Source organism: Bombus vancouverensis, chromosome 17 (genome assembly GCF_051014615.1).
Source record: "Bombus vancouverensis nearcticus chromosome 17, iyBomVanc1_principal, whole genome shotgun sequence".
In the NCBI taxonomy this organism is placed as follows: domain Eukaryota; kingdom Metazoa; phylum Arthropoda; class Insecta; order Hymenoptera; family Apidae; genus Bombus; species Bombus vancouverensis.
This window is the reverse complement of record NC_134927.1, coordinates 1,789,340-1,814,373: the sequence shown is the minus strand read 5'-3', so window position 1 is coordinate 1,814,373 and position 25,034 is coordinate 1,789,340. Positions and strand designations below refer to the sequence as shown.

The 25,034-nt window shown below is 45.2% G+C and overlaps 1 protein-coding gene across 1 annotated transcript; it reads left to right on the top strand.

The window, feature by feature from the left end:
• Positions 1-222: 222 nt before the first annotated feature.
• LOC143303938 (uncharacterized) lies at positions 223-1,119 on the top strand. The gene has a single exon (XM_076626146.1). It carries the CDS (start codon positions 223-225, stop codon positions 1,117-1,119), a length of 897 nt encoding a protein of 298 aa, XP_076482261.1.
• The last annotated feature ends 23,915 nt before the right edge of the window (positions 1,120-25,034 follow it).

Here is a 25,034-nt window from a genome sequence, read left to right as displayed (position 1 = left end):
CAACGGTGGGGACGCGGCGAAGAGGAAGGAAACGATACCGCCGTCAACTGACCCCATGAGGGACAGAAGAGAGGACAGAGAAGGTGGACACAACGACGGTGAGGGGAACGGCCCGGAGGAGGCTATGGAGATGGAGCCTTCCCCGACCTGAGCGGTAGAAGAGGAGGAGGACAACTGCTCCTGCAGCGCAATCTCAACCGTTCCCGCCGGGCTCAGGATTTAATGTTCCAGAGCCTGACGGAGCGGCGGATCGCTCTGGCGGCAGTGGCCGAGCCGTACAGCATTCTGGACGCGTCACGAGACGCTGAGGATCTGATCGGTTCGGTCGCCGTGTTCTGGACCGGGATCGCGGGGAGCCCCTCCTGCTCGGTGATCGAGCGGGGACGGGGCTTTGTGGCCGTGAAATGGGGCGACCTGGCAGTGGTGGCCGTCTACGTGTCACCCAACATCAGCCGGACAGAATACGCCTCCTCCCTGGACGGGCTCGCAGCTTGCGCGAGGCGCTTGGGTGCCTGCCCGTCACTGGTCCTCGGGGGCTTCAACGCCCACTCAACGGCGTGGGGCACCCGCAGGACCAAGGGAAGGGGGCGCGACGTACAGGACTGGGCGGCCGCACTCGACCTGCGGCTTATGAACCGGGGGTCGTCCAGTACGTGCGTGACGGGGAGAGTCCATAGTGGACCTCACATGGGCAAACCCTGCCGCATCCCGCCGTGTTTCCGGTTGGGGGTCTCCCCGGAGCTAACCCTCTCGGACCACCTCTACATCTTCATGGAGGTGGCGGTTGGCGGCGTGATGGGCGACCGTTCGTTGAGTGCGCGCGGGCTCATCAGCCCACCGGGAAGGAGAAGAAGATTCCCGCGGTGGGCGGTGACCCGCCGCGACGAGGACTTCATGGTGGCGGCCGCTATAGCCGTCGCTTGGTTAGAAAAATCCAGGGCCGACGAGGACGCGGAAGCGGGAGCGACTCGGCTGAGGCGCGACATGCACGCGATCTGCGATTCGTGTATGCCGCGGTCTGGAGCCCCGCGCCGCGCAGCGCCGGTGGTCCGAGGAGATAGCTCGTCTCCTCGAGACATGCATCCGCGCCCGGCGTCGGTACACCAGATCCCGCCGTAGGCGGCGGGTGGGCGAAGACACGGTGGCTCGTCTGTACGAGGCCTACAGCGAAGCGCGAAGGCTCCTGCAACGAGCCATCAAGGAGGCGAAGAGGCGGGCCAGCCTCGACTCTGACCCCTGGGGGCGCCCTTCCAAACTGGTATTGAACAAACTCCGCCCATGGGCGCCTCCCTTAACGGAGAGCATGGACCCTCGATTCCTGGACAAGGTCGTCAGCACCGTGTTCCCGGGAGCAGCGAACGAGGGAGATGGCAGCCCTACCGAAGAGGAGGAGCAGGAGCCTCAACCGCCAGAAGAAGAACCACGTGTCTCCGCGGGAAGGTGAAGCCCGGAATTGAGGGTCACCGAGGAAGAACTGGCCGGGACCGTCGGGAGGATCAGAGCGCGGAAAGCACCGGGTCCCGGTGGAGTCCCGGTCCGCCTGTAGAAGGACGTCGCCGGCGTCTTGGCCCCGAGACTAATGTGTCTGTTCAACGGATGCCTGTCTCGGGGTGAATTCCCCGCGTCGTGGAAGGAGGGGCGGAGGGTCCTACTGTCGAAGCCGGGGCGCTCCCCGGACTCGCCTTCCGCCTTTCGGCCGGTGTGCCTTTTGGACGAGGCGGGCAAGCTGCTGGAGAGAGTGTTGGCTGCCCGCCTGGAGTCGCATCTGTCCCGGAGTGAGCCCGGACTGCACGAAGGCCAGTTCGGTCTTCTGAGAGGGCGGTCTACGACCGACACCGTCGCCCGCGTCCGCTCCTTTGTCGAGGGGGCCGAGCGACATGGTTACGTGGCGTTGGACGTGTCGCTGGACGTGGTCAACGCCTTTAACAGCATCCCCTGGGACAGGATATGCCGGGCCCTCGAATTTCATCGGATGCCCGCGTACCTGCGGGGTGTGGTCTGGGCGTTCCTCCGGGACCGGAGTATCGTCTATACCATCCGGGGCGGAGGGGTGACCGGGAGGGCTGTACACCGCGGGGTTCGGTGTTGGGTCCATAGCTGTGGAACATCGCGTACGACGCGGTGTTTCGGACGCCGATGCCTCCGAACTCGACACTGACGTGCTAGGCCGACGACACGTTGGTGCTGGTCTGGGGCACGGCATGGGGTAGATCCGTCCGCTTGGCGGAGTTGGCGGTGGCCTGCGTGGTCGCCGAGATCAAGGAATTGGGACTGAGGGTGTCCCCAGAGAAGTCCGAGACAATGTGGTTTTGCCGCAGGGCCGATCACGGGACGCCTCGTATCGCCTGAGGTTGGAGAGGGCTGAGATCGGGGTCGGAACCAGCATGAAGTATCTGGGCCTAACCCTCGACAGCCACTGGACCTTCAGCGCTGGCTTCGAGCGCCTGGCGCCGTCTGTTGAGGCGACGGCGAACGCCTCAGGACGTTTGCTGCCTCGACTGGACGGGCCCGAATTCGGAGTGCGCCGGCTGTACGCTGGTGTGGTACGATCGAAGCTTCTCTACGGAGCTCCGATCTGGGCAGAGGACCTGATGACCAACCGTCGCAAGCTCCTAGTGATCAGGAGGCTGCACAGGACGGTGGTCATCAGGGTAGTGAGGGGTTTCCGCACCATTTCGGCGGCGGCAGCGGCGGTGCTCGCCGGGTTCCCCCCGTTTAAATTGCAGGCCCTGAGGTGTCGTGAGATTTACCTCCACACTCGGGGTGTGTCGGGCGGGGTGGGCCCGGAGGGCGCCGACTTCAGGGTTCGGGCTCAGCGAGCTTTGCTCGACAGGTGGCGCGCCAGCCTCGACACGAGAGCCGGTGCACCGGGGATAAGGATCCTCGGGGCCGTCCTTCCAAACTGGGACGTTTGGTTGAACGGCGGCGGACCTCCTCTGACATACAGGGTGACGCAGGTGCTCACCGGATACGGCGCTTCGGTAAGTATCTGCACCGAATCGGGAAGGAGGCGACCGCGCGTTGCCACCACTGCGATGCGAGCGTGGATTCGGCGCAACACACGCTGGAATACTGCCCGGCATGGGCGCGGCCGCGCCACGACCTCATCGCGGAAATCGGATGGGACCTCTCGCCGCCGACGATCCTCGAGGCATTGTTGGTAAGCGAGAGAAGGAGGAGGGCCGTGACCTCCTTCTGTGAGCAAGTTATGCTTCGAAAAGAGGCCGCGGAGAGGGTGAGGGTGCGGAACTCTCACCCTGAGAGGATTGACCGGCGAGGGCGCGGCAGAGGCCATGGACGCGCTTCGGTGAGGCGCGCTAGGTCTGCCGCGCCCCACGGTGGGGTGCAAACTTAGGCGCTGGCAATAGCTCAGCGCCCCGGGGCTGCAAAGCAGCCCGGTAGGGGAACCGGGGGGGGGGGTGTATCGCTCACACCGGTTCCTGGGCCCCTTTCAATCGCAGCCGGGACGGTCATCGTGGAGGTTTTAGTCGGTTGGAGTCCGGCACTACCACGCCGCTTTTCCCCAGAAGCAACCTGGTGCCCGTGCGGATTTCCTCCACGTTAATAAAAAAAAAAAGGGAGATACTTGTATGTGGGTGTCAGTGTGTGGAGATATGTGTGTGCGCGGCGTCTCGAAAACAGATAAATGTAAACTGTTCAGTCGGTTATCAGTCGGGTATGGAAGAAAGTGCTGAGACGCGTGCAAGTGTGTATCGATGAATATTTTAGAAATCGTCCATAAAGTAAATGTATAACTATTCTAATATTAATTCCAAGTGTAAATTTAGTGTTCCTATTACATTATTTCGGCTATCAAGATCCACAATTTTCAACAGCCATACATCGTGCTTTGATAATTGAAACACAAGCCCAGCACTTTTTATCCTTTTATATGAAAATGGAACTAATGCTTCTGAAATTGTAAGGAAAGGCGAAAGGGCACGCCAATTATTCAGAAAAAATTAAAAACAGGTTAAGCAAGTTTCCACTCCTCAAATCTTTTATCAGCAATGAAATGGTATAACATGAGGGAAATGTATATGTTGTTCTCTTCCCACAATGAAGAATTTGTTGACACGAAGCGCCTTTATCGCACGCAAGAAATTATAAAGAAAACGAAAGTATGTTGTCGATTATAATCGATTGATGGGAACTGTGGACAAACCGGACATATTTATCAGCACCATTTGCTCACAACGAAAAAATATGAAGTGGTACAAAAAATATTTTTTTTATTTAATAAAACGCTTATTGCTTATATGAATGTAGTATCGTGGACGAAAGGCCTAAGAAATATCGGGCGAACTATGAACAATGTCGCGAGAGCCGAGGCGCTGTCGGGCCCATCAATGTGTCATCGGTCTTTTCAAGTGCATAGTTTCGTGGAAAAGACCTACGTGACCCTGGCCACGAGCGTCTGTGGAACACGTGTGCGGTGGGCCTAGGAAAAGGACAACAGAATGCGACAACGGCCAGAGGGTCAGTCGAGAAACAGAGCGTGAGTCGAGAAACAGAGTGCGAGTCGAGGAGCCGAGTGCGAGTTGAGCGGAGACGGAGGTTGCGAGTGGCGTTGCCGATAGAGTGTGGATTGCGCTGTTTTCTGTACGTTTGGTGTGAATAGTTCAAGTTAAGCCACAATCGTCTTTTCTGTCTGATTAACATCTCTATTGTCCACTCTTTGTAAACATATTACATCACGATATTACATGAATGAAGAACTGGGAAGCAAATATCAATGGCAAGATTTCACCTGGAGTTAATTCGGCAACTTTTATATCGTTATCTATAAGGAAATACAATAACATTGAGGTGGTATTAACGTGTTAGTTTATTAAAGAGACGAGTGTTAAAATTTTAATAACCACTGTATTTTAAAATCTCTTTGAATATAAGTACAGAGATAATGTATGTCGGTCGTAACCGTCGCTCACTCGATTCTACCGTATGACTCGCTATGCTGCTCGCTGTATTCTTCGATATACTGATTCACCCTAAAGACTCTCGTAATAATTCCTAGAGAGGGCGCTCGTCTATTTATAACGATCAGTGGACTTACAGAAGGTCGTATATTGTTCCGGTTGACGATTACTCACAACAGTGATAATGTTTTTGTCCGGAGTTCGTTTATTCTTGAACCTCGCAAATCAAAACAGCGTTAACATTCTAAGGCACAACAATATGAGTCACTCCCGATTCGAAGTGTCCTATGACTCATGTGCCGCTACAACATTTCGAACGAATCAGGACAAACTAATTCACTTTGCCTTACTGGGAAATGAAAATACAAAACGAAAGAATCCATTGCGAAAGCGTGTAGTATGTTCAACAAATAACAGGGGGAGCGAGTCGCGATACCAGTGCCAAATTTGCGATGTTGGCTTATGTGTAATACCAGGTTTCGAAAAATATTACACGCAATACTATTATTAAAAGCTATTATTATATACAATTATATCATATTATATTATATCATATTGTTACATTCTGCTACGACCGTTCGCGGAGAGACGCGGTCGCTAGGAAAACGCGTCAGCCAGAGGCGTAAATTCTCGCTACGATTCTGTTAATCGACGCGGCGAAATAGCCGTTCCCCTGTTTCGATTAAGATAACAGAGGTGGTTCAATGATTGTAACACTGCATTAACTCGTTAACATATAATCGTATATTTGATAATAATATGATGAACACGCCACAAATTGCTTTACAATGAATATGGTAAATATATTACAGAAAGTTGACTCGACTTTACGATATCTCCCAATGAATTCGTTAGACTATACGATTTTGATTTTGCTCGTCAGACCTCTCGATGTGTAACGTTTGGCTCGTCAGAAGGGACTGATTGCCCTGCGATCATTTCTTTGTCTTCTTTGGAAGACGGCCCCCAATATGCACGGGTCACGTCACCGTTCGCGCCTATGATCACGTATGCCGCCTTCTTGTGTGTAAAATGTAACGGACAAAAATCGACGTTTCTAGAGCTCGCTGCGTGGCGACAACTATGCGCTTGTCACGGTGACCGTGGGAATGCAGCGAAAGGATAATTATATCTCACATACCTTAGCCATCGAAACAGTAACTAAGCAGTAACGGAATCCCTATGTGTCCGGCATCCAGCGATAACCCCTCCACAGGAACCAACCCCTTGATATAAAAATACCTTCCAAGTCAGTCCTCGACATTCTATTCTGTTCTGTTAACACATTCTGTATCGTTACTCTGTTAGTTTCTAATAAAATTTGTAATAACGATCATAATTGAAGTGCGAATCTCTCACCTTACGTGCGGAACGTGAAATTACCCCGAATCGACGTGACACGCTCGTCGATACATTGTATATGTTCCGTCGGGCAGATAAGACGATCTGCCTGCAACATTGTATGGCCGCGAGCGACGGTTAGAAAATACAGCCTGTGGTAAGCCTCGTGGCGTAACACATTCTGTAATGTTATTTATTTCCAAATTGTAATTAAAAGTGAGCGTGTTAAGAGAAATTTTTTCATCGAGCAGCTCCGGTTGCAAAGAGGTGTAAACGCGATCGCTGACAAACTTTCTCGCGCACAGTGCACAGTTTTGTCGCGGTGGCTCTACTTTACTCATTGTCTACTACTATTTTTTACTTGTGTCTTATGTCATTGTGTAGTAGTTTAACGCATTGCGGACAAGTATCGGCAAATAGCCGCCTCGAATTTGTTCACAGTTGCGGACGCTTATTATGAAGTGGCTAGCGTACGTCTATTTTTCTGAGTGATAATATTATGCGTAATGAATAATTTTAAGGCATAAGTATGTAAGTAATTTTATGTAGAGCACAAGGAACTGCATCGATTGGTGCTGTTAAAAATATAGGTTTCCATTTCTAAAAAAGGTGCAGTTGCATTTTCCTGATGCACCGATGCATAAAAGTGCATAAAATTAGTTGCATATTATGCCCCGCCTGATACCATTTAACTTTCATGTTGAGGTTGATTGATAGAAGAACGAGTGGATGAATTTGTAATAGAAAAGTATATTTAACTAAATAAAGATATAAGTATGAGTATAATGTATAAGTTTATGCTGATCCAGATCCTCACTCTCATACACTCTCAGTGTTACAATACAATAGAATCGATAAGGAGCACGTTCATATATTGTTTATAGCAAAAAGACATTAGCAAAAAAGTTAACCTTATAGCTCTAGCTAAAGGCTACCAGGAACATAAGTAGAAATCTATTAATTAGTTCCTTTGTTCCTAGACCTTGTAACCCAAAACATAATTTATATTCAAAGGCGCAATAATATGGACCTCTCTTTATTTAGAATATTTTTGTTTCACTAAATTCTATTTTCTGCGTATTAGCGGTCTCCAGGTCACGGATATACAAAAATAAAGATGTAGAGTTTTTCTTGAAGTAATTACTTCAACATTTCAATTACGACATACAAAAATAAAGATGTAGAGTTTTTCTTGAAGTAATTACTTCAACATTTCAATTACGACATCTTCTTCTATCCCTAACAGTTTAGGAGATACAGCCTGTTCCAGTTGCGCGGAACACCCTGTATATAGAGCAAGGAAAAACCTAACTGATCAATAGATCGATTTTCTGCTGCGGCTTCAGGGATAGCTTTCTTGTCCTTTTAATAATGCTTATAATTTCAAGGACAATAATGCCACAGTGCATGCCCTCCTGGAGGCCCATTTTGGCTCACAGATATCTAAATATGTATTTTGGTTGAGCAAAAGGTATAGTGTTATTGTTACGATCCTGCTTTACCTCCAGTGATTGTAACGCTGTTTGTAATTTTATTATTTGAATCTTAGCTTTCTCAATCACTGTTTGAATCAAAACAGTAGTTGTTGCCACCAGAAATAGTCATTGAACTATTTCGATTAATTCGATTCACGTTCGTTCCTCTTGAAATAAGGCGAACGACTGAATGGAATTGATTCAAAAACTTGTCGCATCCTTCTAAAGCGCGGGACTATTTTGAACTTCCAAACTGTTGTATCCTTGTTACTATTCTAATTCATTTGTATAACCGTGTGGGTAGGGTTAATTAGCGTATCAATTCGACCGGCAAATAAACTTCTACGTTTTGGTTTACCCGCTATGTGCAGGGGTACTAGCATAGGAAGGATTAAAGCTTTCTTGAAATACATAATATCTTCGATATATCCTTAATTGGTGATTTATTCGATTTATTTAGTTATAAGTTTATGAACAGGATTCTGATATAAATTCTTCATGTAAGTTATAAAACAGGAATAATAGGAATTTTCATAAACCACTGACAATGGCGTTTTAGGGTGACAGCGGAAAACAAATTTCTATTTGCTTTATGGTTAATCCCAATTCTTTCGATTTCTCTCTCTTCACCTTTTAATTTCGGCGGGGTATAAACCAATATTCTACACGTTTCTTACTGTTATGGTCTTCGTTTGTAGTTTGGGGGTAATTGGAGTTGCTGCCTGGTGAAAAGAGAATTCGCGTTTCGTCCCGGGACTACCGGTGGACTAGTCACTAAGGCTATACCCGCTAGTCCTCTTTTTTAATGATGTTTATTTAGCCCAAGATACAGTTTTAGATACATATTGGTATTCACAATAAACGGTGAATTTTTGTAATGTTGTGTTAGGCAAAGGTACCGATACGTGGCGGTACGACGTAACCATGCTATATTATGTGTCGGCGCTTTACATTTTTCGTGTTTAATACAATTTTTGGGTTTAAGCCGCTGGGGAGCAGAGCTTTTATATGAATTTGTTTTTTTTTGTTTATTTTTTTCTGTCCTGAAAACTTAGTCGCAAAACAGGACGCTTCGGTAATCTGCTTTTTGGGTGTTGTGTAACTTTAGGGAGGGCGGTATGAGAGGGAGGGGGCAGGGGAGGGGGATGTCAAATAGGTTTATTTACAAAATTTACAATATTTACAGTTTACAATTGTGTTATGCGGTGTCAGAATCGAGTTCTGTCGGTTTAATGGTTTTCTCTCTTATTTTATTGTGGATTCGGTATCCACCAATATTTTGTTGTGTTTTTTCTGTGTTTGTCTTTAGTGTCTTTCCGGGGGAGGACCATGTTGTATCTCTACCTGGTGTCTGCGGTCTGTCCATTTATGTTTTCTTCGTAGAGTATGGTTCCGATCCCTATTTTTCTTTCTATGAGATAAATTATTGGAATATTGTTTTGGTCCTGGAGGAATTTTTTTCGTCTAGGTATAGGAAAGCTTCTGAGGGGATGTAGCTTGTTGTCAGAGTGTTTTTGTAATATGCGTTGTTAGGAAATAGGCAACTGAAGATTAACCTGTTTTCGTTTATTTTTGCCGCTTGCGCGAAGTGGTTTCTTATTAGCTTTAGGATGTGACAGTCTATGCGGTGAATGTTGGCTAAGTCGTATATTATTTTGTTTTTTACATATTTTTTGAATCCGCTGTGTTCGGATCTGTAAGTACTCAAGCAAGCCCTGATGCATTTTCTTTCGAATATGCGGATTTTTTCCATCTGGGAGGCTGATATGTTGTACCAGATTTGGCAGCCGTAGGTTATGATCGATCTGATTAGATAGCATAGTATTTTTACTTTGCTGTCGAGATGTTTGGAGTAGAATAGTTCTTTTATTTTCCAGAATGCTTTATTGGCCTTAGCAAGTTGAATTTCGGTGTGCTGCTTGTAGTTTAATTTGTAGTCTATGTTTACTTCTAGGTATTTTACGCAGTTTTTGTGTGGTATGAGTGCCTCTTTGTTTGCCTTTACTCTTAGTTGGAATTTTTTGCAGTGTTCTCTTTCTATTGGGCCGATTTCACTTGACTTGGGTCTAAACAGTATGGTTTCGCATTTACTTATGTTGATTTTTAGTTTCCATGCGTGGTAATAGTCGTTTATTTTTTCGAAAAGTTCTTGAGGTTCAGTTTTTATTGTCTTAGTTTTGCGGCCTGTTACGTAGATGATTAGGTCATCTGCGAAGGCTATGGAGCGTTTGTGGGTGGATGTATCGAGACATTTAGTAAGTCGCTGTTGTAAATACTGAAAAGTAACGGGGAATTTACTGTACCTTGTTGTAGACCGTTTTTTATGGAGAATTCTTTGCTTGATGAGTGTGAACCTTCAGTCATTACGAATGTTCTGCTTGTGATCATGTCCCAGACTATTTCAATCAGGCATTTAGGAAAGTTTTTCTTGATCAATTTGTATATGAGACCTGGGATCCAGACTGTGTCGAATGCTTTTTCGATGCTCATAAAGAGTGTCGTGCAGTATTGTTTTGTTTCCAGCGCCTGTAAGATTTCATTGACGAGTCTGTGCGTTTGTTCTATTGTGGAGTGTTAGTTTCTGAATCTCAATTGGTGATCCGGTATTAGTTGATTCTTCTCTATTATGGGTTTTAAACGGTCGTAAATTATTTTCTCTAGTATCTTAGAGAACACACGAAGTAGTGAGATTGGTCGGTAGGATTTGGTTTCGTGTGAATATTTTCTCTTTGGTTACTGCTTCTTCTTTTTTTATTTTGCATTCGCCTGGACATTGGGGCTCAGTGCATTTTACACAGCGGTAGTTTAGGTTACAGTTTTGTGCTGTGTGACCTAGTCGCTGGCATTTGTGGCATTGAGTTATGTCGTTATTTTTTTTTTTTTTTTTTATTATTTTTTCCCATTTTATTCGGAAGTAGTTAAAATCGTTAATTTTTAACAGGTTACTTATATTGCTGTCGGGGGATAATTGTATTATGTAAATTGGAAGCAATATATTGTTCCCTCTTGATCGTTTTGTCGTAAGTCGTGAGACTTTATTAAATTGGACGTCGTCTATTTGTAAAGCTTGTAGGTCTGTGAGTATTTCTGTTTCAGTGTAACTATTGTCTAAACCTTTTAACAAGTATGTGTGGTGTTTCTCTGTTTTAGGTGTGTACATGTAAAAGGTTGTGTTGGCTGAGAGGAGTATTTGTTTAGCTTTGTGGAAATCGGGTAGGTTTCGGAGGTAGAGAGCATGTTTACCTGAGTGTATCCTTTTAATATGGAATTGTTTGATGTTTGCTACTTTCTTTATAAGCGTTACCGTGTCCTTTGGGTCTTGTAACGTTATGTTGATAGGCGGCGGTTTGTTTTCCCTTGTAGTGGATGGGGCGTTCGTACGCTCCTCTGCGGTGTATCTGGTGGGGTGTCCATCGGGTGCCCCGCCTCGCCCGTGGTGATGCTGGTGGCGCTGGGCCTCCTGGGTTGTACGAGGCCTGTCGCCCCTGCGGTGTTGATTGCTTTGGCGGTGTGGTGGGACTGTGTTTTCCCATTTTGCCACGTAATACTTGGTTTTCTTGTCTTATTTGCTCTGGCGTTGAGCTCGATATTGGGTAGTTTGCTGGTCCCGGCTGTGATTGTGGATGTGGTTCTGATTCTAGTAAGCTAATTCTGTTTTTTGTTGAGATCGCTGGGGGCGAGACAGCTTTTATGGGTCTCGTGTTTCTAACTTCCTTAGTCCTTTCGTCCTGCGCGGAAAGATGCTCTTCTTTTGTGTTTTTTAGGATATCTTCTAATCCTTTGGTCCTGGCAACTAGGTTTGGTTGGGGGTTGAGTTTCCGCGTCTTTTGCGCGAACAGTCTTAAGCTATTGTTGATTTTCTTGGCCGCTTTTTGCGTATTTATTTTTCTTTTGGTGGGTTTTCTTATTAATTCTATGGTGGGTTCCGTTGCCCTGCTTTTTGCTTCATTATCGGTAACTTCTATTTTTTTATATACTTTTATTTTCTTACTTTTTTTAATTTTATTTTTATTTTTTTATTTATAGCGATGATGTCACTGCAGTATTTTTCACTTTTTGTCACTTTTTGTTACTTTTTTTTTCCTTTAGAGGATAGTTGTTTACTTTGCTGCGCACACTGTCAGGACCTAAGCCTGCTGTCCCTTTTCAGGCTGAGAGGTCCGTCCCGTTCGGAGGTTTACGGTGGACTGACCCGGTAGTCCCTGCCTTAGACGTAGAGGGACTCTCGCTATTTTAGTGCGCCCGTTTATTCAACCGCTAGCGAGACAGACAGACTCGTTGTCGTCGTAGTAGCCCTCTGGTGTTGGCGGTTGGTACCCGCGGTTCGCCCGGGAGGTGTAACGACCGCGTTGATGCCTCGGCCTGTCGGCGTCCTGTTGGTACCGATCCGCCACAGTAGGATTCCTCCTTACTTTAGCATTTAACATGAACAAAGATTGTTTGTAACAATAATACTCTCTGTGGCAACCAAGTTACTTCGCAAGTGTTGCCCACAGGTGAACAAATATTTTTACTAACAGTGGAAGGATAAATGCGAAAACCCGTAGACGTCTTCAATTATTGAAGGCACCATAACCATTGCGGTTTCTCAACCGTATCAGGTCACAGGTTAGCACAGCGAACTGTCGTTTGGTTGTTTAATAATCTTAAAGAATGCCCGATTAAATATACAATAATAATTCTTGATTGTTGACAATGAAAGTCAACGGAAAGTTTTATTTGAGTGGCAAATGTGCTACAAGTCCGAGATTGTTGAAGAAGAGAATGTTACAATGACGGAGACCCCCACCATGCTTAAATGTACTATCGAACGCACTTTACTAAATGACATAATTGTTCGAAGACTGATTGTATCATTCGTTAACAATTGTTTCTCAGTCAATTCTTTGCTAAATTAAAAGCGACTGAATCTCAATTGGAAATTGGCTGACTTCTAAACTCAAAGCTGGCTTCTGCCTGACAACTGAACTGAACTCTGGGTGGCTACGCTTATTTATAACTATGAATAATTATATTTTAAAACTGTAATGAGATAATTTCACGTGAAAGTTTGTTCCCATGATAACGCAGAGTTTTGGCATGTAATTACCTTTGCGGATGTTGCAGCCTTTGCTTCTACTGGTGTCCTTCTGAAAGTATTAGGGTTTCTTCTCTCCTCTGGTATTGCGGACGCGTTATTGCGGGTTTCCCTTTTAGACATCCTTGCTGCTGCATTCTTTGTGCAGTATTAGTTTCTGCTAATGATAAGTCGTATTCTGCTTGACACATGGTTTGCTGATGCCTATACTTGATCCTTTAGCGCGTGACAGTTGCTCGTCTCTGCTAATGCTGCATGAGAAGAACGTGGTCTCTTCTGCTTATCGTAGTGGGTACTGTGATGGGGAGGGCGTGCGCGAGGCTGTTCGTATCAGCGGACACCTCATTGTTCCGCGGATCTAAACACGCATTTCTCCGTGCTCTTTAATATAATAAAGTATTTCTTGAAATGTATGTGTATCAAATGTTTTCCTGATCATGCGTGCGGAGGAATCGACATCTTTGATTTTCGATCAGGTTGTGCAAGTACGTTATTTTATTTTAGTTTTGTCTCTTTTTCGACTTTGGTCGGAATATATATCTTCATGTGACTTTCCAGCGTAAGAAGAGAAAGAATTGAAAGAGGTTGAATAACAAAAAGGGAACAAAAACGAAGAGCAAACATGTTTAAGGAATTTCTGTCTGCTTGGGCCAATGACGTAGAACCTCCATCGAAGTCGCGCCTCAATGATCCTCCTATCATCGACCCAACGTAGTCCGAAGAGGATACCACTAAGCTACTACCGTACTCGTCATACAATTAAAGTGCTTGCATGCGTCATATCTTTTTTTTCGTGTAAGTCTTCTATTTCTAATTCTATTTGCCTATAGTTGTTGCTCGCGCTATTCGCGAATCCTGACCGATTCCTTTGCTACCTCACGTTACGGCTTGTGTGGTGCGCGAGACGTAACAGTTATTACCATCAGGTTTTTTCTCTGGGTCTTTCAGGAACTAGATGCCTTTCTTTGTGATGTTTGGAAAGTAAGGCTCTTTTACGGAAGTTGCGGAATTACCTTTCAATACCATAGTAATTTGTCGCTGCGCTTCAATTTTATCTTTGCCAAACAGGACCACGTCGTCCGTAAATGCGAGAATTGGAATATTTCCTTCCTCTCTGACATTGATACCTTCTGTATTTTCTGCAGTCTTTTCCAACTGCGGTTCTAAGCATAAATTAGGTAAAAGTAGAGTTAATGGGTTTCTCTGTTTTACTCCTCTAAGAATGTTTGTTTTGACTTCATGATTGTATTTAGCACAGCTGACTATCCAACAGTTTCTATACATTTTAAGAATAAGTTCAATTATTGAACTCGGAATACCTTTTTCTTGCAGACATAGCTTTAGCGCAGGATGCGATACCGTGTCAAAGGCTAACCACCGATATGGAGATTGACCAATTGGCAACAACGCCAAATTCCCTCACCTTCTGAACGAACCCCCTTTTGTCCTCGACGAATCCGATGATCTCGTGTCCTCAGACATCATCAAACGCCCACAACCTTATTCCTGACCCCTCTCCGATATATATATCATATATAAATCATAAATAACAGTAATATAATCATCCATCTAAAAATATATTGCACATCTCTATGGAGCTTTTTAGTACATTCATAATTATCGTTTTTATTTCGCTATTGTACTAACCCAATTCGTATAAAATTTCCTTTGTCTTCGTAGTAATTGTCCCTCTTCTTCCCAGCACCACCCTCCTCAAAGCCATACTTAATTCTTAGTTCGTTTAGACACGCTTGGTATTTGTCGCTCGTCTCCTTTTTCACTTTCTGGAGATAACCTCTGTTCTCGTAGTGGACAGCTACGTCGATCACGAGAAGCCGTTCATTATTTTTCACTACGAAGTCCAGTTTATACAGATTATCTCCAACTTTCACTTTTTGTTCGTGGAGGAAACCTTCATAGACATCCCGCGCCCACAGAACCCCGCTCAACCGACCTTCGTGCTTCTTTCTCTCTGTTGTCCCTGTAGGTGATCCACCTATCGCTCAAATAGGCCCGGATGTCACGAACAAGGTAGGGGGGCACCTCGAAGCGTTCCAGCGCCTCCACTATCACATCCCAGGGAATGGCGTTGAAGGCGTTTGTTACGTCCAACGAAACCGCCAACGCCACCCCGCTCTGCGACACCATGGCCTCCGCCATGGCCCTTACACGATTCACCGTGTAAGGCGAATTCACTCTTTCTTTAGCAGAACCAGATTCGCTGTCCGCCATGCCCGGGGGCACACACCCTCCCTCAGGTGTCTGGTAAAGAGATGTCACAGACGGGGAGCCAAGATGTTAACCGATTCCGCCCAAACCCGTCCTGGTATTCCGTCTGGCCGGGTCCCAGATCTGCGCAGGCGCGTTCTTCCGGTCTTTATCACCGGGGACCTCCAAGATGATAGCGCCGGTCATAGCCTTACGCATCTTTACCGCCTCGATGCCAACTTCCGCCAGCAAGATGTTCCCTCTGGCCGATGCCAACACCTCCGCGTATGACGTTTTCGCCCCCTCACCCAGGGTCAGAGTCGCCGCAGATGCTCGCAGTGAGCGAGGGGGGCGCAGCCTTCTTAGGCACTTGCACCGGCACAGCTTTCAGGGTTTTCGCCGAGGTCCCCGTCGATGCGGCAGCTCTAGATTCCGGCGTGCCCTTTGTCCTCCTCCCAGCCTGAGCGTCTGTCGCGAATGAAGTCGTGTAGACTTGGCTCCCAAACCGCCCTTTCTGTAACTTTCTTCACCTCTTCCTTCTTCTTTCCCTTTTTCCTTAGCTCGACCACCTTCCACTCTCCACCCCGCCGCTCCTTCGGGAGCGATGGTAATTGGGTGGCGCTGTTGGTGCGAGCCGAGGCCACCGAATGCTGTCTGGCTCGCGCCTCACGACCGTGTCGCCTACCTCCGAAGCGCTCTTCAATGGCCCTTATGATGGAGGGTCCCAGCTCCTCCACCTTCTTCTCCAGGGCAGAGACGCGCGTTGTCGCTCTGCCCGTTTCCCAGAGGACACCCCGACTCGGAAGCCGAGGCGCCGCACCGAGAACACTCCTGGGGCGCGCTCACCGCCACTCTCGCAAGCTCCTTCCGCAGGACCTCGTTTTCCTCCTCGAACAACGACGGCTTCGCATCCGTGAGTCTTGGGGCCTGGGTAACGCAAGCGGGTCCAATCCTCCTGGACAACTGCATCGTCCCGGTAGCAAGAGAGGTTGCTGGATCTTGCTATAGGTTTCCTTAAGGTTGGTCGATGTAATCACCATCCTGATTATCTCCTCGACCCTCCTGATCATTTCAGCCCCGATATCAGCAGCCGTGGCAATCCTCATCTCACGCACGAGATCCTCGGGCATGTCCGAGGTAGTGCAAATCACCTTCCGTTTCTTGCCCCTAGACCGCCCAGGTGCTATAGAGAGGTTCGCCCTCAACGATGCTATCGATTCTTCGACGTCGGACCTCGTGCGGGCTCTCCAGTATCCTTCTAAAGAAGATGGTCCGGCATCCGGGACTATGGAGGGGGCCACAAAGGTACCCTCCTATCCGTTCGCCGATCTCAATAACTTCCTCTCCTCGCCAGGCGCAGGAACCGATCCGGGGGCCTGACGGTCCTCCCCCGAATGGCTGTGGTCGTGAAATGACAACGTAGCGGGGGTCACTTGACTATCCACATCTTCGCCGGTATTGGGGTATCCTCCCCTGCACCATAAATTATATTCCTTTTACGTTTGCTATCCATATTATCTATTTATATGTTGGGTTAACATTAGAATTTAAGGCGCGTAACGATTCTTCGTTTGAATTAGCCATCGTTTTACGAAACAGAGATTATATTTACGCGAATATACAAGATTTTACAAAATATTATGAATATTGAGTTTAATGAATGATAAGATTAACAAACGATGAGTTTAACTAATGATTAGATTAAAGAATAATAAGTTTAACGAATAATAAGAGTAACGAATAATATGTTTTACGAATAATAAATTTAACGAATAATGAATTTAATTAACGCTATTAACAATGTTCCTGGGTTCAAATGAATCCACGGTCAACAGGATAACTCTTTATTATGCGTAGAATAATTTTAAACACACAAAAATACGATTGGTGAGACACTCGGTAAATTGATCGATGTATCACTTTCCAAGGCGATCACACGAATGAATATCTGATAAAATCTTCTTCGCTGTACGACTGCATTTGTTTGTTATATGCTCGCTGGAGGTATCGAGAAGGTTCCAATGGCCGTTGCTAGGCAGTTTCTGTCTGGAGTTTGATTCCTAATACAACGTGTTTCCCATTATATCGACATCTCCAAAGTACAATTCTATGTGATTTCTACGGAGAACAATACAACCGATCAACACCTTCGTCAGGCAAAACGTTTATCCCGTGACCGTGGCTACGTTCGGCGACCAATTGTCACCTCGAACCCACTTTCACTATCACAAATATCGAACAATTACAGATGACAACAATTGCTTAATTACAGCTATGATAAAATCTAGGCTAAAGCATTAGAAGACTTTCCCAAAATTGCAAAGGGAAGGCTCCGGTTTTCCTTTCATCTCCGACATATATAAGTTTCGCCGAGGTCGTCACCATCAGCACCTAAAGTCGTTCAAGTGCCAAAGGTGTTAGTCCGGATCCGTAAGGAATCAATAAATCGGGATGCCTTTAATAAATAGTACTCCTTTAACTACGCGTTGCTCATCTTTTCCTTAGCGAAGTCAGCGACTCCCTGGCCCTGACTTCTTAATTCGGCTCATTCCTTAATATGTTCTCGTTTTATTCTTTTGCAGGCCTTTTCAACATACTGATTAGTGGCCGGCCAATTGATCCTCAGGAAGTTTGCGATTTTTAATTTTTATCTGCTTCTGCACTGATCAAGCTAGCCGCAATCTGATCTGTTGAACTCTTTATTTTGATTGCGCTCCTTAGGGTCCGAGCTTCACTATATGTTCGAATATCGGTAACCCTAATCCTCCATTTGCTTTTAGAGCGTAAAGGAAGCCGGACGCATCAAATGGGGAATAGCTTTGATTGCCTGTCTGACGTCGCTATCGAATAACTTCAAGACACCGTCACTTGGTGGATTGATCAGCAAGTTATAGATAAATCGGAGGAAGATGTATTTGGTTAACAATTCGATCTTCTGGCATGGTTTTAAGGAGAGCTTCCTTACTCCTCTCATCATGCTCAGAATCTCAGACACTACTATGTCACAATGGGCGCCCTATCATGACCCCATTTTAGCACCTAAGTACCGGAAGGCCTCTTCTGGGTCTATTGCGGATACTTTTACATTATCGATCTTTACTTCCGGGTCCTTTATGAACCAGGTGTCCTTCTTAGCTACCACCTGGAACGCTTGACTATTCTCACTAGATATAGTCATACCCAGGCTTCTCGTGTATTTATGGAGCACGTCCATTTGGCACTGTACCTCCCTCTCGTCTTTATCAAGCAAGACAATATCGTCAGCGAAGGCGACAGGAACCTTGTTTCCGTCGTTTACATTTATGCCACCGGTTCTCTTTTCTATCTCAACCAGCAGCGGCTCCAGACATAAATTGAACAGCAGCGGTGACAGAGGGTCGCCCTGCTTTACTCCCCTGTGGATTTCAACCTCGACCCCTACATCGTCTTTTGCTCTTATTGTGGTTTTCTACCCTTCATACATTCCTTTTATCACTTCGATGATAGGGGCCGGAACACCTTTTCTCGCCAGGCAAGGTCCTATCGCAGAGTGGGGAACACTATCAAAGGCCTTGGAGATATCCATAATTGTAAATACCCTCCCTCTTATTTCTCTTGCTGTAATTTAAGACTGCGTTTAATAATTCGATGTTTATTTTACATCCGCTCCCGGATGTTAAGCCTTTTTGCTTTAAGTTTTGAGCGATACCCCCTCCTAACCTACATTCGAGGATAAATGAGGAAATTCGGCAGTGAATAGCCAATTTTTCCCTTTATTTCCATCTTTATTAGCTTTAGATATTAATGTGGTCATATTTTCCTTCCATGTAGTTAGAAAATAAGAACCATACCATAATATGTTAAACAGTTTAGCGATTATTATGGACAAGCCAGGTATTTGGAAATGTTCCTTTAGAAGCCCGTCTGACCCTGCCGTTGTTTTATTTCTCATTCTTTTGATTCTGTCACATATTTCGGCATTATGGGATTTGCAGGTCCAGTTCTACCCCACAAATCTTCGTAAATCCTCTTCACTTTCCTTGCATCTGGCGGTTGAGTGGCTGGTTTCAAATAGGCCATATCATTATTAACAACTACGTCGGCCAACCTTTTTGGACATTCTTTAAAAATCTTCGTGCAACGTGCGTAGGAGTACTTTTTTCTTTGATTTCTACTTGATCTCTTTGCTCCATCCCTTCTATTATTGTTTTTTCTGCGATAATTTTGGGGCTTGTTTATCCTTATCTCTTTGTTCTTACTTCTTAGTGGGCCATACAGAGATGTGCCAATAAACTTATCGATTTTATCAACTAAAAGTTCCCTGTTCCTTTTAGTTTCCCCAAATTTCGTTCAACAGGGTGTAAATATCCTCTAACAAAGGGGGTCAAACCTCAGTTTAATTTTCGATCTCTTTCTCGAGGCTTCGCCGCCAATCGTGAACCATTTTCATATTCGAATTGCATGCTTCTATTCCCGCTTCTACGGTTCTCTCCTGAGGGCTCCCTTCTTCGTTTGCTGTTCTTAGAGTCTTTCTTTTACTTCTTCTTTAATCAGCCGTTTTTGTCGTTAATATTTTGCGCATGCCGTTCATGCGTCGATAGCCCTCTTTGGGTCCCGAAACTCATGAGGCAAGCGTCACACTTGAGTCGACCCTCACTGCACCGCATGGGGTCGCTACATTTCGGAATAGGCATCTTGCCCCATTGAGCTTGAAAAAGCTCTTCCTATATTTGAAACATCCCCGTTGAATGGGGATATCTACATGGTGTTCGTTAAGGTGCTTATCCAGATCCTCCAACGTCATGAAGAAAAAGTGGGCTTCCTCTTTCTCGCATACCGGACAAGCAACCTCATCCCCCATTAATGGGACCACAACTTCAAAGCAACTCATGTTTAGGGTCGTGCGTTTCAACCCCTATCTTCCTGCTAGAGGTTTCCAGGGAACTCGAACGTTTATACAGAAAAGAAACTCTTCCCGGATCTGCCGATGGCGTCTCCAAGTCATTTTGGGTTACCTCAACGTGCACTCTTACGAGGGCCCGAATGGTATATGGTTCCACTGCCGCGTTCCGGAATAGGAACCCTCCGAACACTTTAACGGAAACGAACATCTTAAAAAAGACGATTGTTCGGTAAACTTTCGCACGCCACCAAGTTTAGTGTAATGAGGTCCTTTTCTCTCTCCTCTTTCGACCGAGTTCCCATATTTATCTTTTTCTCAGTCTCGCCAAAAAAATATTCGTTTAAAACGGCGTCGGAGGCGCGGTATTCGTGCACCAAAGACACGCACACGTTGTAGCGGGTGATACACAAAAATCAGCCACGATGAAAGCTATTTAACCGACACGAAGCGGTGCACGTGCAGGCGGTCGCCTAAAACGACGACGCACGACGCCGCGAGCACTCACGCAGGTCCGTGACTGTTTTCTCCGATCTTATTCGTATCCTTCTTTCTGTTCTTCGTCCGATTCAAAAACGTTCTATACGAACGACGGCGGGATGATGCGGCAAGAGGGGACAGAGAGAGAGACAGACAGAGAGTAACAAGACGCGACACAAGCAGTCTTAGGTTTACGTGACCAACCCTCAGCCAGACGTGGTCCAGGAATTGTATCCGTTGATTTTTAATTGATGAGTATATTTCGTCAAGACTATAGGATTTTATGGTCCAGCTGTCGCACATAAATTACCATATAACATTTTAACATTTTGTATTGGTGGCTGTCTAGCAAGTTCTAGGAATGCTAAGTTATTATTGACAACAATGTTATCTAATTTCTTTGGACATTCCTTATAAATTTCTTGATAACCGTCATAAATATAGCGTTTTTTATGATTGCGCTTTTTTTTATTATTGCTTCTTATTTTCTTTTCATTTTCTTGCATTTGCTTATTATGTGGCTTATTACGTTTAAGAGTATAATTTTCGTTATTGTTAGATAAATTAGTGTATATGGGGATGTGTCAATAAAGGATCCTTTATTCATTACTATTTCGGCAGTGTTATTGCACTGCATGGCCCAGATAGATTTTAGATAATTAAAACTATCTTTGGTGTGAGAAAATATATGTCGGATCACGATTCGAATTTTGGGCGCGCGACGACTCTTCATGTGGACTAGCCATCGTTTCACAAAGCCGGGATTTTATTTACACGTATATACAGGTCTATCACTAAGCTTAACAAATAAAAAGTACAACTAATAATAAGTCTAACAAACACTAAGCCTAATGAATAATACGATCTACGAATAATTAAATTAAATAATACTATTAGCAATGTTTGAGTTCAAACGAATCCACGGTCACCGGGATAACTCCTTACTAAGCGAAACTAACTTAGACGCAAATGCGATCGTCGAAAATGCTCGATTTATCACTCTCCAAGGCAATCGCAAGAATGCCAGCCTCGTGGAGATTTTTCTCCCTGTACGATTGCATTTTGTTTTCTATACCCGTTTGGAAGCATCGAGAAGGTTCCAAACGCCGTTGCTAGGCACACTCGTTGGAAGCATCGAGAAAGTTCCAAACGCCGTTGCTAGGCAGTTTCTGCCTGGAGTTTTGATTACTAATACAATGTATGTCCCATTGCATCGGCACCTCCGAGGCAACATCACACGTGGCTAGGCCCGCTCTCGAGGCCGCATGCCGCCACAACCACATTTCTCGGAAAACACATACAACCACTCCAGACCTCCGTTAGATAAAACATCCATCCCGTGACCGTGGCTACGTTCAGCGACCGATTGTCACCTCGAACCCAATCTCGCTTATTACAAATCTTAAGCAATTACAATTATAATAAAATCTAGGCTAAGGTACTAGAGGATGTTCCCAAAATTTCCAAGGAAAGGCTTCGGCTTTCCTTTCATCTCCGACATATATAAACTGCATTCTCAATGGCTTGCCTTAAGTTGTGGCGCTACTCGTGGAAATGTTCGCCGTAGTTCTTGATGCTAGTATTAGTACATGCTGTTGCGTCATTTGGATTATTGAATATTCGATCTTTGTCTGACACGTGAATTATCTCGTTACCAGTAATATTTTCGGTTCGGAGGGTGGAGTCCGATGACGAGATGTCGTCCGACTCGTCCTCCTCGGCGCTAAGGAAACGTCTCTACGACGGATTAAGCGGAGTGGTCACGGAGACCGAGTCTCTGTCTCCGGTCATGGTTCCTGGTAAACGAAAAAGGCCGGCTGCCGAACCGCTGAAATCGGTAGCTGAGATGAAGGCCATAGCAAACCATCACCCATCGGGGCGCAGGTGATGAGAGAAATAGAGGAGGTGATGATCGCTCCCACAGCCCGGAACCTGAAGGGGAGCAGGAGTTGCAGCAGCGCAAGGTGGCCTCCGACAGACTGGCCAACTTGGAGAAGACCAATGCGCGACTCCATCGTAGAAAGAAATGAATCTCTCCCATTTTGACATCACCGAAATTTGGTCAAGGGAGGCGGCCACCGGTGCCCTGTTCCTAAAAAACGCAGATCAAGAAAAGGAGAGCAAGGCCGCCGCCCTAGCCCAGAGAACTTGTGACTTTAAAAACAGCGGCCAAGGTCTCAGTGTCGCAAAAGACGGCTGAAGTGAGGGAGACCGATCTTGACGACCTCGAGGAAGTGGGAGGCGGACGGATGCCGAACTGATGAGGTCCGTGCCGGAGTCCTTAAGTCTCCTCCCCGCGGTCTGTGGTCGGTGTGACTTCGCTGACAGCTGGCGGCGGCGAGGGAGGTGACAGAGGTGAGTCACCTAAAGGTGCAATGGTAAGTGGAAAGGCCGCACTCCCCTCATTTTATTGCTAATATCTGTGCATGTAACGAATGGTTTTTGCATTGTATTTCCTTCGTTTTACAGGCATACCAGACAAAGTATATATTTAATTACCATTTATTATTTTTATGTTGTTATTTATTATTTTCTTTACCTGTTGCTATACAATTTTAATCTTTTGCGATGAACACTATCCCTGTGTGTAATGATAACATTTTTAAATTATTTCTGTGCAGTATCTGAGCATTCAAATGAACAAAAAGCTTCCATTTGGCTTGCCGTGTGGTTCAACCAAGCAGATGAGGCATAACTCAAAATCCGTCTCACCATCAACTTGTAACATAGTCATTTAACTTTTGCTATTTAAGTATTTCGTCACGAATAAGTATGTACTCATCATAAAAGTTTTTTAAGCTTTATAGACCTATTTTTTGACATGCCCAGCGAATTGCAACTTATAGCCCAAATGAACTTGCAGGTATCTTTGCAGTCGAACTCTAGGATATTCCCGCCGAAGCTGTTTTACTGTTGAAGCTGGGAACGTCTCGCCATGAGCATACGGTGCTCATTAAGACAGTGAAACTTAACGCTGCTTACCTTATCGCACTTGTCAGTCATTTATAGCACGTATTATAAACATTTATTATAAACATTTATCGTAAACACTTTGTTACGCACAGACATGCTGTACGTTTTATTATATACAAAATTTTAGATACAAAGTCAGAATTGCTTCATATGCTTATCCCATGTTCAGGATTTGTTTTTATCTCTTTTATTTATTTACAGTTTTTCATATTTGTAACCTTATACGTTTATAAGCCTAAGTATTACGTCCGGTGACACTTTACCCAAACCAGGCCCCACGCCGCGGGCAAGATGGCAGCCAAATGTCTACAATTTCCTACTGCGAACCTTCAATAATCTTAAGGACCCACCATAAATCTCAGGAGTTTTCTAGTTAAGGTCTTTCAGACCGAACAAGTATCTTTTTACTTGAATTGTTTTCTAAATTTATTGTCTACTCCGAGAAGATACGGGAAATCTGGGTTTTCTCATATATGATGCTTCCTACTAGCAACTTTCTCTCGGGGGCGATTAGCACCCTTCCTCACCCACCAACCTGGTAAATTAACCAATTGACAGCGGACTCTATTTCCCTCACTCTCCTAACGAAAACTTGTCCTTAACGAATCAGCTTATCTCGTGTCCTTAGACCCACCCATCACAAGTTTTCCTCCTCAGCATCTTCTCATCTTCACAGAAAGTTCAGTTGTTCTACATTTTTTGACCCGTCACCATCCAAACTTTCGTTGCGTACTCTGCACAGTAACTTTGTCTATCAATCGAGATCTTAATTATTTACAGTCTACAGGTTGTTGGAATAAACTGTAATTTATAACCTGTTACCTCAGTGTATATTCAATTCAACCACCTTTATTATCCTAACCGAAATAGGGGATCGATCAGTTTGTCACGTAAACTTAAGGGTTGGTTGATGAAACAAAATAGCTGAGTCGTAACATAACTATTTATTTTGTTTTAATTAAACTTTATTATGAATTCAGCAATCACAATGTAATACACGCTGAATTAACATAAATCACAATTCACTCGAACCACGTTATATAAAACTTAGTTACAATGATACGTTAAGTACGCGACGGTTATAAGGGTAGAGACCGGTAAAGATATGTTGACTATCATATTCTAAGGATACAGAATAAGTAAGTGTTACTGACGATACTGTATCTGAAGAAGGCTACGGGTTGGTGTGTCTGAGGACACGGGACTATCGGATTTGTTGATGACAATTTTGGTTAAGGAAGTGAGAGCAGTAGACACCGTCTCCGATTGGATAATAAGACGGTAGGTGGACCAGGAAGGGTTTTAGCCGCCCTCGCAAGAAAGTTGCTAACGGAACATACCAGATGTGAAGAAAACCAACTTTCTATGCTAACACGTGGTAGACAATAAACGTAAAGGGAAATCTAAGACAAGAAATACTCGCTTGGTTCGAAGGACCTTACCTATGAAAATTCCAAGACCCCTGGTGGGTACTTAAGACTATTGAGCCACCATCCTGCCCGCAGTGTGTGGCCTGGTCTTTGATGTGAATTGACGTTACAAGTTCGTGGTGTCGATCATCTAATCGTAACGGGAACTTACGACTCCAGTTGACGTGCTTGCTCGTCTCTCCGCGAGTGATCGAAACACTAAGAGATTCTGATTTTCCTAGCACTAATAACCTTACCTGTCAATAAAGTATA